This window comes from Triticum urartu, chromosome 5, assembly GCF_003073215.2.
Source record: "Triticum urartu cultivar G1812 chromosome 5, Tu2.1, whole genome shotgun sequence".
Taxonomy (NCBI): Eukaryota; Viridiplantae; Streptophyta; class Magnoliopsida; order Poales; family Poaceae; genus Triticum; species Triticum urartu.
This window is the reverse complement of record NC_053026.1, coordinates 36544922-36559744: the sequence shown is the minus strand read 5'-3', so window position 1 is coordinate 36559744 and position 14823 is coordinate 36544922. Positions and strand designations below refer to the sequence as shown.

General features: G+C 44.1%; 1 protein-coding gene across 1 annotated transcript; it reads right to left on the bottom strand.

Annotated features, from left to right (window-relative positions):
• Nucleotides 1-13650: 13650 nt before the first annotated feature.
• LOC125506703 lies at nt 13651-14616 on the bottom strand (the record flags this gene model as incomplete). Its single annotated transcript, XM_048671450.1, has 1 exon — nt 13651-14616. A coding segment is annotated over one exon (315 nt), but the record flags the coding sequence as incomplete, so codon positions are not given.
• Nucleotides 14617-14823: the final 207 nt, after the last annotated feature.

The window sequence follows — 14823 nt, the reverse complement described above, 5'->3', positions numbered from 1 at the left end:
TCTCGTCTGATCTTATACCGCAGTGCACCACATACCGGGCATGCGTTCAGATCCTTGTATGCACCGCGGTAGAGGATGCAGTCATTAGGGCATGCATGTATCTTCTCCACCTCCAATCCTAGAGGGTATACGACCTTCTTTGCTGCGTATGTACTGTCGGGCAATTCATTATCCTTTGGAAGCTTCTTCTTCAATATTTTCAGTAGCTTCTCGGATCCTTTGTCAGCCACAGCATTCTCTGCCTTCCACTGCAGCAATTCCAGTACGGTACTGAGCTTTGTGTTGCCATCTTCGCAATTGGGGTATAACCCTTTTTTGTGATCCTCTAACATGCGATCGAACTTCAGCTTCTCCTTTTGACTTTCGCATTGCGTCCTTGCATCGACAATGACCCAGCGGAGATCATCATCATCGGGCACATCGTCTGGTTCCTCTTGATCTTTAGCAGCTTCACCCGTTGCAGCATCATTGGGCACATCGTCTGGTTCCTCTTGATCTTCACCAGCTCCCCCCATTGCAGCATCACCGTATTCAGGGGGCACATAGTTGTCATCGTACTCTTCTTCTTCGCCGTCTTCCATCATAACCCCTATTTCTCCGTGCCTCGTCCAAACATTATAGTGTGGCATGAAACCCTTATAAAGCAGGTGGGAGTGAAGGATTTTCCGGTTAGAGTAAGACCTCGTATTCCCACATTCAGTGCATGGACAACACATAAAACCATTCTGCTTGTTTGCCTCAGCCGCATCAAGAAACTCATGCACGCCCTTAATGTACTCGCGGGTGTGTCTGTCACCGTACATCCATTGCCGGTTCATCTGCGTGCATTATATATAATTAAGTGTCCAAATTAATAGAAGTTCATCATCACATTAAAACCAAAATGCATACATAGTTCTCATCTAACAACATATAGCTCTCCAGAGCATCTAATTAATTAAACCATACATTGAAACTATGTAAAACATTTCAATGCGAAAACAAATGCGATCATAATCGCAATCAAGGTAACAATTGATCCAACGGCATAATGATACCAAGCCTCGGTATGAATGGCATATTTTCTAATCTTTCTAATCTTCAAGCGCATTGCATCCATCTTGATCTTGTGATCATCGACGACATCCGCAACATGCAACTCTAATATCATCTTCTCCTCCTCAATTTTTTTTATTTTTTCCTTCAACAAATTGTTTTCTTCTTCAACTAAATTTAACCTCTCGACAATAGGGTCGGTTGGCATTTCCGATTCACATACATACTACATAAATAAAATCTATGTCATGTTGGTCGGCATAATTTTCATAAACAATAAATGAACCAATAGTTATAAAGATAATATATATACCACATCCGAATCATAGACAGGACGAGGGCCGACGGGGGCGGATACCAAAACCATCGCACTATATAAGATGCAATAATAAAAGTAAAAAAAATACAAGTATCTATGTAAACATACAAGTAAGAAATTTTTTCCTTTCAGAAAGAAGATAAGAACAAGAAGTTCACCACGGTGGTGCCGGCGATGAGCTCGGCGCGGGTGATCAACGGCGGTGAAGACGGGGACGGGGCATGACGGACTGCTAAACCTAGACAAATATTATGGAAAATGGAGCTTGGAGGTCGAGCTTGGAGAGAAGAAAGCTTAAGTAGTGTGGCTCGGGCATTCCATCGAACACCTTGTGTGCATAGAAGGTGAGCTAGAGCACCACCAAGCCCTCTCCCCCTCGGCCAGAGAAAAACAGAGCACTGGGGTGCTCTGCTTGCGAGCGAGGGGTATATATAGGCACCTCATTGGTCCCGGTTGGTGACTTGAGCCGGAACTAAAGGGGAGCCTTTGGTCCCGGTTCAAGCCACCAACCGGGACCAATGGTGGTGGGCCAGGAGCGAGGCCCATTGGTCCCGGTTCATCCCACCAACCGGGACCAAAAGGTCCAGATGAACCGGGACCAATGGCTCACGTGGCCCGGCCGGCCCCCTGGGCTCATGAACCGGGACCAATGCCCACATTGGTCCCGGTTCTGGACTGAACCGGAACTAATGGGCTGACCCGGTCTGGACCAAAACCCTGTTTTCTACTAGTGCATGTCAAAGAAGCCAAAAGTGTAAAGTAACATCGAAAAGCGTGTCAAAACAAAGTCATGGCGATTGATGGCATTGCCTATATGAGGCATAAAGCGATGAGGCATGACGTGCTTCCCATCAACTTGTGGTTTCAAGGCATTATCTTGAGTGAGCTTAAATTTCTTTCTTTTCACAACCTTTTATGATTCCTAAGCGAGAACATTGCACCTAATTCATTCTCTGTTGTTTTTCCTTCTTTCTTTTTACTTTGACCGGGAAGAGACCGACTCCTATGTATGAATTAGCTGTACTCTAAAAACAACAATTCTGATGTAGCTTGCATCGGAATGAAGATCAGAATACATACGCACATCAACTTCTACATATGTTTTCTCTATCATTGATCAAATGGGATCTGGCATAGAAAATTAAGTGAAGATTGGCTCCTTAAATGGGATAACAACACTTAACTGTCATGATGCACAATGGACTTGCATCTGTCCCCTCAGCATAGGTGCTGCCCCATGGCAGACGGACAAGATAAACTCATCATTTCCGGAGCTTGCAATGCCAAATATCAATGATGTACGTCATGGTGCACCATGCGGGACGGGCCTGCATGGCAGCCTAATGGTGGTCGTTCTCATGTGGTCACCGTCTACAATGTGTCGAGCTGCGCTGTAGTGTCTACTACATGGCGCCTCGACGAAGCAACCGATGGTCAAGCTACATGCCTCCACCACTAGTGGACCTACTAGCTATCGTGCACCACTGTGGCCATGTCATGGGTTACCCCGTTGGCCGTCGCACTTGATATTAGGCCTACAGGAGCAACGCTTGTAGATCCTACAATATTTAGATCACAAAATTCGCTGTGGTGACAATTTTCAAAACTTATCTAGGCTAATACAAGCGACAATAAATTCAAAATCGCTAAAATTCAACTTGCATAAAACTTCCTTGAAGTGGGACCCACTTGTCATTGGGCCATAGCTTCTCCCCCTATTCCTTTGATCCAGTCATCTCTCTCTCTCTCTCTCTCTCTCTCTCTCTCTCTCTCTCCCTCCCTCCCTCGTCGCCTCTAAACACATCCTTCAGCCCTCCTGGTGCCACTTCTTCCCATGAACTGTGCCACCACACTTGTCAACGACACCAATGAGCACATCTTCCGTTGGACGTTCAAGCTGCTCTAGCTCTCCACGATGATGGCGAACTTAGTTTGAGTAATAGTGAAACCAAGCACCTTCGTGATCTCTGGATCCCACGACGACACACAACGATAGCGCATACAAAAGTGCCTCGCCGCAAACAGGGCAGCAAGACCAAGGTGCTGCTTCACTGCTGTGTGAGGGCAAGGAGGTGAGGCATGAACTAGGGAGATGGGAGCTATCTATTGGGAAGAAGATAAGAGGGGAGGAGGAGAGGTTTTTGAGGTGAGCAAAGCACGCAGATCTTCCCAATAGTACATGAATGGCTAGCAATGGTGTGTCCAAAACCACATTGGTTGTGTGATGTCCCCACTCTAGTAATATGGCAGCACTAGTAAATGTTACTGGTGGTGTGGTAGCCCACACCATTAGTAACAGACATACTGGTGGCATGCCGCATGGCAGCACGCCACGAGTAACAGGCATACTAGTGGTGTGTCACCCAGAGGCACGCCACTAGTAACACAAAACATTAGTGACGTGTTGTAATAGGAACACACCACTAATATAATTTTCATGCATACAAATAAAGTCACCACAACAACATTTTCCCAACCAAATGGCTAGCCGAAAATGCTACCATTGCAGCAATTTTTTATTAACAGTAACACTAATATCATATAACATATAAGTTCTCGGAAGGAGAAATAGAGCCATTCTGTTCTTTAAATATGAGACTGGGAAAGCTAGAACCATTAAGTTATTGTTGTATCTCTTTAAAGTGATGTTAGGACTTCACCTCAATTTTCAGAAAAGGGAAGTGCTAATGGTGCTCGAAGATGATGAGAAACTCAATGCATATGCAACTATATTCAACAACGACGAAGGAAATTAGCGAATTAAATAATTAGCAATGCATATCAGTTGATTATGTTCAACATTGCAAAATAGGCTAGCTGTGGCGGGCTTGGCTGTGTAGGGGGGCGACACTGACCTCTGGCCACTGCTAACATGTCACCAGTGGCAGGCAGAGCATCTATCACCGATAAGTTTTATATCAGTGGCAGTCCGTGTTAAATGCCTGCCATTGAAGCGTCGCCCAGGTAAACTAAAAACCTCTATCGCGGCAGCATTTTGCCGCAAGGTAGCGTTTTGCACACTTTACATGCATATTATGTTGATACACATAAGAAATTACATTACGGTGCAATATTACATTGATACCCATCATCACATCCACTAGTTAATTAGTATCATGACTAAACAACACATAATTTAACCATTGAACAATACATACTAGGTTTAGCCTAAAACACGTTAAGTAGTCAAATAGGACTATGACTCGAAAGGTCACTGACAACTACAAGCTAGGTTTGTCTTTCTGTAATTGATGTGAAGAAAAGAAAAAATTCCTTCACTTCCAGAGTCTACCATAGAGATCCACGTAGCTCCAATATACAGCTTGCACTCCTTCTATATTTGACTCCACCCATTAACTAGACACATCCATCTGGTAGGGCTGCAATGCATTAGGTGTCTCTGAAATTGGTCCTGTCATGGCAGATAAGTGTCATGTCACCATTACTATCCATCACCTCAAGCACAAAACATCTGCTTCTATTGCAATAACGCAATGGTAACATAGTAAGCACTATACTTAATTTACGAAGAATATATGGAAAAGATGAAATTGAATACAATTCTTACTAGATATTTGTCATGAATGTTGGTCTTTTTCAAGGCATGCACTAGTGGCATGTATGGTGCATCATTTTTTTTCCGGCATTGTAAGTGTCCGCAAGCGACTCAGTACCATCAACAAAGAAGAAGGCGTACCTCTTCTCCTCCCAATTAAGTGCGGTGCGAACAGTATAATAAGTGTTGTCTACTATATTCTGAGTTGCTCTTAGCGCTTTGAAGTACGCTATCCAAAATATAAATGTTAATTGCAAAGTATGCTTAAGAAATTTACACTCAAGAAGGAATGGAATGGTCTCCAAATCCACCCAGATGTCAAGATAAGAATTATAACATTTGCTAATATCAAATTGGAGATTCATCCCTTCCTCCAATTTGTAAGCTTTGGCAAATTCCCTCAATTAGAACAATCAAAATGGGTTTGCTCTTTTTAGTTATGGGTCGTAATCTTGTAATAGAAACCATCTTTGCTGTTGAGGTAGGCAATGGTGCTAGTCTCCTGATCCATGGCGATATTCTACTTCTTTAGGAGGTCCGGCCTTGCAAAACAGGGGATGCACTGAAACAACAATAAAGAAGGAACAAAATACACATGTTAAGAAAACTCCTTTAGGCATGCTTATGAATCAATTATGTGCAATAATTCGTAAAACATATATACCGTCATCCATTAGAAGCCCTTCGAAAGCGTGAGGTAGAAGCAGTTGTTGTGCAATCCAATATCGACACACAAACCCTAGTGTCAAAATAGCTGGGCACTCCATTTGTTGCATTTAAATTAATAAATAAGAATAAGAAATTATAAACTGACGGAAAAAATCAGCATGACCTTCACTAAAATGTTGACATATTGAGGGGCAGAAATTTTATGAAACGAAAATGAATCAACGTTTCGCTAAAAAGTTGGCACTCATTTTGTATCCTTGTAAATTTTGAAGACATAGCAACGACCAGTGGCGGAGGCACCGCCCAGTGACCCTGGGCACTTGCCCAGGCTCGCTGGCGCGGCGACAACAGCGGTCAACAAACATATAATGGGCTAAACCTGTTCGTTTCCTGTTTTACCCGGGCAAAAACAATTGGGTCCTGTTTGTCACGGTTCACAGCCCAGGCTGAAACAATTGACCCGATGGAATACATACCACCAATACTGTGTACGTAATTCTTAAAAAAAAAATAGCGTGTACGACGCATTTGCAAATCGATCTCTCCTGCTCCCTCGTCTGTTCGTTTCTCAGGCTGCGAGTGCACGGCCGGCGGCTGGCCTTGAGCCCTAGATGGCTGGACGCACGGCTGACGGTACCCAGGCAAGTCTATCCTCCCTCATCCCCTCCTTCTCATAGTCTCATGCAGGTTCGGCAGTTTGCTCGGTAAGAATCCTCCATGGAAATTAGGATTAGGGATCGATTTGAAGCACACCCAAGACATCAAGTACAGCCTCAAAGTAGCAGCAGCGCTATTGGTATGTTCCATTTGACTCGTGATTTTATTTAGCACACTATTAGTATGTTCCATTTGACCATCTTTATTTTTGTAGGATTTTTATTTTGAATATATTCACATCTCACAATTAAACTTATTTGAATTACAAATTCATTTTTTTATCTTGTAATGTCTTCTAGGACTTTGGTAACATGACGAGTTTGCCTCTATGGAAGCTTGTTATGTCTTTCTTTTGGCAAAATGAACAAGTGAGAGGATTTTGACCATGGTGGAAGAAATTGCGCAATGACATCTAATGACATCTGGTATGGATAGATTTACCTTTGTTGGCAACACGGCGAGTTTGCCTCTATGCAAAGCTAATTTTATGTCTTCTGTTCTCAAGCCTCGGTCTAACAAAACTTCTTTTTTGTCAGACTATTATGTTAAGATTTTCACTTAATTATTAATGCGAATGTGCGGTTTGGAAGTTCTTTGCTATATTTTTGGCTCCGCCACTGGCAACAACCAGACATATGTATCCCACTACGACAGAGCAACAAGACACATGGATTCCCAGTTGCTCGACCTCAAAATATTATTTTTTATGACACATGGAGTCCACATGCCCACTTACTCCTACTATTATTTTTGCAGTTTTTCATTCTGTTTAGTACTTGAGATGTACTCTTTTGTTCAAAGTAAAATCTAAGGCTTAAGATGGCATTTTTTCATATGAATCTTTTCAGATTTGTAAGATTATAATTTTTGTGTGTTTGTGCAAGGCACATTCAAATACATGTGTCACACATACACATTTATAAGATTGTAAGTTTACAAAATTGTCATATTTGCATTATTAGAAGAGAAAATTATGAAAAAAATTGATGCACTTTGTGTAAAGACTGAAGAGACTCTCGGGAAGTAACAGGGTGTCGAAGAGAAACTATTGGGTTTGACAGGGAACACAATTATTTTTCATCCTTTCCCCTTCAAACTTTTTCTATGTTAAATATACATCATTGCAAGTTCAGTGTTCAAAGTTTGGACTATTCTAGGTTTATATGATATATTTAGTGTATTTAATGTATTTCTAGTTATTTATTAGAGATAAATTAAATTTGAACACATGTACATTAAAAATGCCAAAAAATAGCTGAAAACATACCATTTAAGTTATTGACTATGTATTTAGGCCATATCTACAAATAAGAACTACGTGGACATCAATTGGGTATGTAGTTCACATATGAATTGTATCTAGTTAAATAAATGCATTTTTTCATACAATAACAAGGTAAAAAATATACCACACCATAATTAAAAAACATAGTAAATTCTGACAAAATACCTAAGTGTTTCAACAGTGGCGGGTAGATAAAAAAGCCTGCCACTTGTCACTAGTGCTGTTGTCCCACAGCTAACTTCGGTCTTGAGAACCAGTGGTGGGCCTAGTCTCGCGCCTGCCACTGGTCTGTCAATTTCAATGACGAGCCCGCTTTTCTATCCGCCATAGTTATCAGGCAAAAATACTAGTGGCGGGGTTCAGGCAGTGCCCACCGCTAGTGTGACTCCATCTATAGGCCTGTTCACCGCTACAATTGTGTTCATAGATAAGCAACCACCCGAAATGGTTTTGATTGCAGTCGGACTAACACAGTAAACGAAACTACTTTAGAGACGACATATGCTCGGACGATCCTTGCACGATGCCTAATCCAACAGCTTTCTGCACTTTGGTCTGACACATGAATGGTAGGATATGCAGCATCGTGCGCGTGTCGTGCATGAAGTGTCGTCCGTGTAGCAATGTTCCACAGTAAATTGGACAATTTATGTCTAGGCAATTTGACTGGCCATAAACATTAGATTTACGAATTTCAGAGTACATTGTCACCGTGCAATCATCTTTTTCATGTCCTTCCTCATTGGGTCGCCTTGCTACAGAGCAACGCGCCACAGAACATGTATGGCGATGTGGTAGAAAAGTAGAACTAGACATGTGTTAGGTCAGTTTATAAGTTATTGTGGGAAGCGTAGAACCCTTCGTCTGGGCCGCATTGCATTATATAGAAACATTGCCGTGCATTATATAGAAACATTGCCGTGGCTTACAAGGAACGATCGATCGTAACAGGATCGATCAAGGTTACAGGAGTTGGAACAAAAGAAGGGATAGAAGACAGAGTACAGTTTAAACTACTTTCCTCTCCCTATACAACTTATCCTAACACTCCCCCTCAATCTAAACCTCAAGTAATCTTACCAAGGTTAAGATTGTACTTGAACTCATCCAGTCTCTTCATAGTAAGCGGTTTTGTGAAGCCATCAGCAAGTTGATCCCCTGTAGGTATAAACCTGATGTCAAGTAGCTTTCGAGCCACTCGTTCTCTTACAAAATGAAAATCAACTTCAATGTGTTTTGTACGTGCATGAAAAACAGGATTAGCTGAAAGATAGGTTGCACCAATGTTGTCACACCATAACCTTGCAGCTTGAGGAATTTTAATTCCAAGTTCATGAAGCAATGTTTGAATCCACATGACTTCAGTTGTAGCATTTGCTAAAGCTTTATACCCAGCCTCAGTACTCAACCTTGAGACAGTAGCCTGCTTTCTCGCACTCCATGACACAAGATTTGTTCCCAGAAACACAGCAAAACCACCTGTAGACCTTCTGTCATCAGCACACCCTGCCCAATCTGCATCAGAATAGGCAGACACAAGAAGAGATGAGGACTTGACAATCTGAAGACCAAGTCCCTCTGTATATCTAAGATACCTCAAGATCCTTTTTACTGCAGTCCAATGAGCTGTAGTAGGAGAATGCAAATACTGACAAACTTTGTTCACAGAATAAGAAATATCAGGACGTATAAGAGCTAGATACTGAAGAGCACCTACAACACTCCTATAGTTTGTTGCATCCTCTGCTCCAAGAGCTTCTCCAGCTTCAATAGTAAGCTTTTCTAACGTGGATATAGGTGTACTCACAGGCTTACACTTTTCCATATGTACCCGTTTCAAAATGTCAGCAGCATATTTTTCCTATGTAAGAAGTATACCATCTTTTACCTTCTTGACCTCAATTCCAAGAAAATAATGAAGATCTCCCAAGTCCTTGAGAGCAAACTCTAGTTTCAAATCCTTAAGGAGACAGGTAGTTGCATCTGAATTTGAACTGGCAACAATTATACCATCAACATAGACAAGAACAAACATGGTAATACTGTTCTTACTGTAAAAGAATAATGAGGTATCTGCCTTTGATGGTGTAAACTCAAGCCATTGTAGTTGTGTGCTCAACCTTGAATACCAAGCTCTTGGGGCCTGCTTCAACCCATACAATGATTTATCCAACTTACAAACATAGTGTGGTGTGTTTTTATTTTCATATCCTGGTGGCTGCCTCATGAACACTTCTTCCTCAAGAACACCATGAAGAAACGTGTTCTGAACATCTAGCTGTCGTAGACTCCATCCTCTGAAAATAGCAATAGACAATACAAGACGAATAGTAGTTGCTTTAATAACAAGACTAAAAGTATCCTCATAGTCGATACCAAACCTTTGCTTAAAACCTTGCAACCAACCTAGCCTTGTATCTGTCTATACTCCCATCAGCTTTCCTTTTGATCTTGTATACCCACTTACAATCAATCACATTACTGTCCTTTTTTGGTGATACTAAATGCCAAGTTTTATTTTTCATGAGTGCATCATATTCATCATCCATAGCCTTCTTCCAATCTTTGTGAGCAAGAGCATCATGCAAATGTGTGGGCTCACTGGTACTAATAAGAAAAGCTCGCTTGGTTTTATCATACCTGATTGTACCATCAGTATAAACCTTCTCTTTGGTAATTCCAGACTGAGATCTTGTATGACGGAGCGGAAGTACTATGTGTTGCACCGCTGTAGACCCTGCCACAGAAGATCCGGAGGATGCAGCCGAACCGACCAGATCAGCCGAATCTGGCTCCAGATCCAAGCGCACCTCGCTGGGCCCGGCAGAATCAGCACCGAAATCAGCGACTGCTGAATCAGCGCCCGCTAGCGCAGGAGAGCGCGTGCCGCCCGTTGGCGCAGGAGAGCGCGTGCGGCCACCAGCCTCGCTGTCGCTGGTGGGGTCCGCTCTTGGGCAGTTGTCGGCCATCTGCCCCGCAGAAGCGCGTCGCCCCGCGCTGGGCGTGCATGCATCGTCAGGCGCAGGCGCAGCGCCTGCAGCGCCGCCGATTCCCTCCTGGGATCGCGCGCCTGCAGGGAGATCTGCCTTGGATCGCCGCGCCTCAGATTCCGCGCCTGCAGGAAAATCCTCCTGGGATCCAGCGCCAGTTTTGGCATTGTCTGCACACATAAAATCACGCCCTGCTGCTGCACAATTATCAAAATTCTCCAGATTTTCCATGGATTTTTCCACATGATCAGTTCTAATTAATTCACCCTTGTGATCAGAATTAGATAAAGAGTCTGAAAGAAGGGAAATTTCAGAACGAAGCAAGGCTCCGGCATTTGGATGAAGTTTTGCAAAAGGAAACAAGGTCTCATCGAAGACAACATCTCGAGAAATATAGATGCGACCTGTAGTAACTTCTAGGCACTTATACCCTTTATGAAGATTACTATAGCCAAGGAAGACACACTGAGTAGAACGAAACTCAAGTTTGTGGCGATTATAAGGACGCAAATTTGGGTAGCAAGCACACCCAAAAATTTTGAGGGAGTTATAGTCTGGTTTTTGATGAAACAGACGTTCCAAAGGAGTTGTATTGCCAATAACTCTACTAGGAAGACGATTAATGAGATAAGTAGCTGTGATGAAGGCTTCATCCCAATATTTAAGTGGCATGGAAGCATGAGCTAATAAAGAGAGACCAACTTCAACAATGTGACGGTGTTTTCTCTCAGCCGAGCCATTCTGTTGATGAGCATGAGGGCAAGATACATGGTGAATAATACCTATGTCACGAAAGAAATCATTGAGTTTCTCATACTCTCCTCCCCAGTCACTTTGGACTGCAAGAATTTTCTTGTCAAAATATCTCTCAACAAGTTTCTGAAACTCTTGGAAAACAGAATATACTTCTGATTTATACTTAAGCAAATATATCCAGGTGAACTTGCTATAATCATCAATGAAACTAACATAATATTTCTTCCTTCCAAAAGAATCTCTTGCGTGACCCCATACATCACTGAAAATAAGCTCTAAAGGAGCATGAGACACACTACTGGACACAGGATAGGGAAGTTGGTGACTCTTGGCACATTGACAAGCTTCACACACAGACTCGTTATTGGAACTATTTGACAATGACAAATTGCCTTTATTGACTACTTGCTTGACTACGATTGAAGAAGGATGTCCTAATCTTTGATGCCACCTTGCCAAGCAGGGTTTGGTGACGGAGTAGACTTGACGACGCTTGCGACTAAAGACTCTTGATGTGATGGGGTAAAGCCCTCCGATGCATCTACCGTGATGAATGAGCTCCCTCGTTGCCCGATCCTTTATGAGAAAATAGGTGGGATGAGTCTCAAAGAAAACATTATTGTCGAGAGTTAAACGAGACATAGATGCTAGATTTTTGTCAGCTTCAGGAACATGAAGGACATCTTTAAGAACTAGATCACGTTTAAGATTAGATGAATTAATAGAAGCTTGACCAATGTGTTGAATTTCCATACCTCCACCGTTTGCGGTGTGAATCTGATCATTGCCATGATATCTCTCGCGAAGAGCAAGCTTTTCTAGCTCGTTTGTGACATGGTCCGTAGCGCCGGAGTCCGCATACCAGACTGTATCACCATCACCTCCTCCTTGCTCCCGGATGGCAGCGGCTGCATGACGTGCATCAGGTACAAAGTCTTCGTCAAACCGGTGCCAGCAGTCAATGACTTCATGGCCCGGTTTCTTGCATAGTTGACACCTAGTGCGGCGGGAGTTGGAGGAGGTGTTGTTGCTGTTGTAGCCTCCACCGCGGTCACCACCGCGGTCACCACCACAAAAGCGGGGCGGAGCCTGATTGTTGCCACGCCCGCCATGACCGCCGCCACGGCCACGACCTTGGTGACCACGGCCGCGACCACTATTGCCGCGCCCTCGAGAAGCACTGTTAACAGAAGACTGGCGGTGATGTGTACCTTGCAGAAGATTAACGCGCGCCTCGAAGCTAAGAAGCTGGCTGTAGAGTTCTGGCGTGGTGATGGGCTCGACGCGGGCTTGCAAGGCTGAGACCACGGAGTTGTACTCCAGGTCAAGTCCCTTCAGGACGTAGGAGGTCATCTCCCGATCTGTGAGAGGAGCGCTGATGGTGGCGATCTCGTCCGCCAGTGCCTTGATTTTGGCGAGATACTCTGCCATAGTGGAGTTCCCCTTATGAAGATTGGCAAGCTCGATGCGGTTGTTGATTTCTTGCGCCTGGGTGTGAGCAGCAAAGGTGGCATGGATCGCCGCCCACACTTCAGCCGGCGTCTGGAGAATCACCACCTGGGCAAGAACCTCCCGAGACAGAGATGCCATTAGATAACCTTGCAATATTTGTTGTTGAGCGTACCAGATTGTGCGGGCGTAGTTGACGATCTGCTCTTCTTTCCCATCCTTGTTGATGGTGAGCGTAGGAGGAGGCGCCGGCGTTGCAGCGTCCAGGAAGTGTTTCATCTGTGCTCCCTTGATCTGGGGTAGCATGATGGCCTTCCAAAGGAGGAAATTTGTCCTCATGAGCTTCTCCGATGGAGGTGAACCGAGAGAGATAGAGCTGCTGGAGGTGGAAGAAGACCCATAGGTGGATCCGGCGGATTGGGTGGATAGGGAACTCATGGTGGATGTGGTCAAGGAGTTCTCGGTGGAAGCAGCGATGCTAGCGGCGGTGCCTGCGATAGCTTTCCCTCTCTCTTTTTTTCTCTCTTCTCGATCAACTAGATCGATCTAATTGTCGTGGCTAGATGTACGAGAGGAAGGGGCTCTGATTACCATATAAGTTATTGTGGGAAGCGTAGAACCCTTCGTCTGGGCCACACGTTGTTGCGAAAATGTTTGCAATATTTCAATGAGATTTTGATTATATGGAACATGAATTCTTGAAACAATAGTTTCTGAAAGTATATAAGAATTAAATGTAAATAGCATAATAAAATGGAATTTTACATGCATGCATGTTGTAGTGGATTTTTAATATGCATAGTTGCATGTTGAGGTGGGCCTTTTCTTATGCATGTTGAATGATGAGGTGGCATGCTTGCATGTTGAGAGAAATACCTTAGTGAGGGCTAGCTATTTAGATATAGAAGATATAGAAACATTGCCGTGGCTTACAAGGAATGATCGATCGTAACAGGATCGATCAAGGTTACAGGAGTTGGAACAGAAGAAGGGATAGAAGACAGAGTACAATTTAAACTACTTTCCTCTCCCTATACAACTTATCCTAACACAGTTGGCCTACATCCTGTCAACCATAGGATGTGATACAACGACGTTAGCATTATTCCTGAATCATTTCACCAAGTTGAGACTGAGGCTCGATCCGACCTAAAGATCAGCGCTAGTATGCCTCTACAGTCTGTACCATGGATGGCTAACGATATGTAGGACTGCACATCACGTGTGCACGCTGACATGTAGGATTGCACCCATGATCGATATGCACGCACGTGTACAGTACTAAACAATCTCACACGAGTGGAAAAATCCGGACCAAACCGACATTTGGAACCCACATGGACTACATTGATACACCGGCCACCGGTTCATAGAGAATGAATGAGTAACAGTTCTCAACACCGGGAACAACATGAGTTCATATCCCTCGCAAAAAAAAAAAACATGAGTTCATGTATATAAACTGCATGCAGTACCAATTTCACCAACATGGACTATGCGGAAGCTGGACATGCATAAGCATATGAATTATATATGTCTGATCATATACTAGTCGATTACGTACAGCTTGCCCTGCTTCTCAGTCCTACTCCTCACCTCCATGGAAGAGGGCCAGGAAGCTGCTGATGTCGCCCGCCACGAAGAAGACGAGGGCCACGGTGCAGAAGATCGTGATGAACATGTCTTGTGGGTCGTCGGCGAGGAAGAGGCGGGCTGCGACGGCGACGGCGTACATGCAGTGGATGACGATGGTGAGCGCGAGTGCGAGGTAGGCGAAGGCGGGGCGGACCCAGCGACGGTGGCACGGGAGCCGCAACGCTAGCACCGCCGCGGCCGCCTGGAGTGTGGCGCAGGCAGCACAGCATCCCGGTCCAGAGGGTGGTGTCCTCGGCGGGATCCACGCTCGTCAGCTGGTCGCACCGCCGAAACAAGGACTGCAGCAGAGGACGAACCCGGATAAAAGATTTGATCGGGATATCTAGCAACCAGCCAAGAGCCAACGGGTTGTAGTAGTGGAACACAGGACAGGAGAATCACTGGTTGTGCACTCGTCGTTACCTGGCTGCAGGGGACGAGGTAGCGGTAGACAGCGTGGACGATTGCGGAG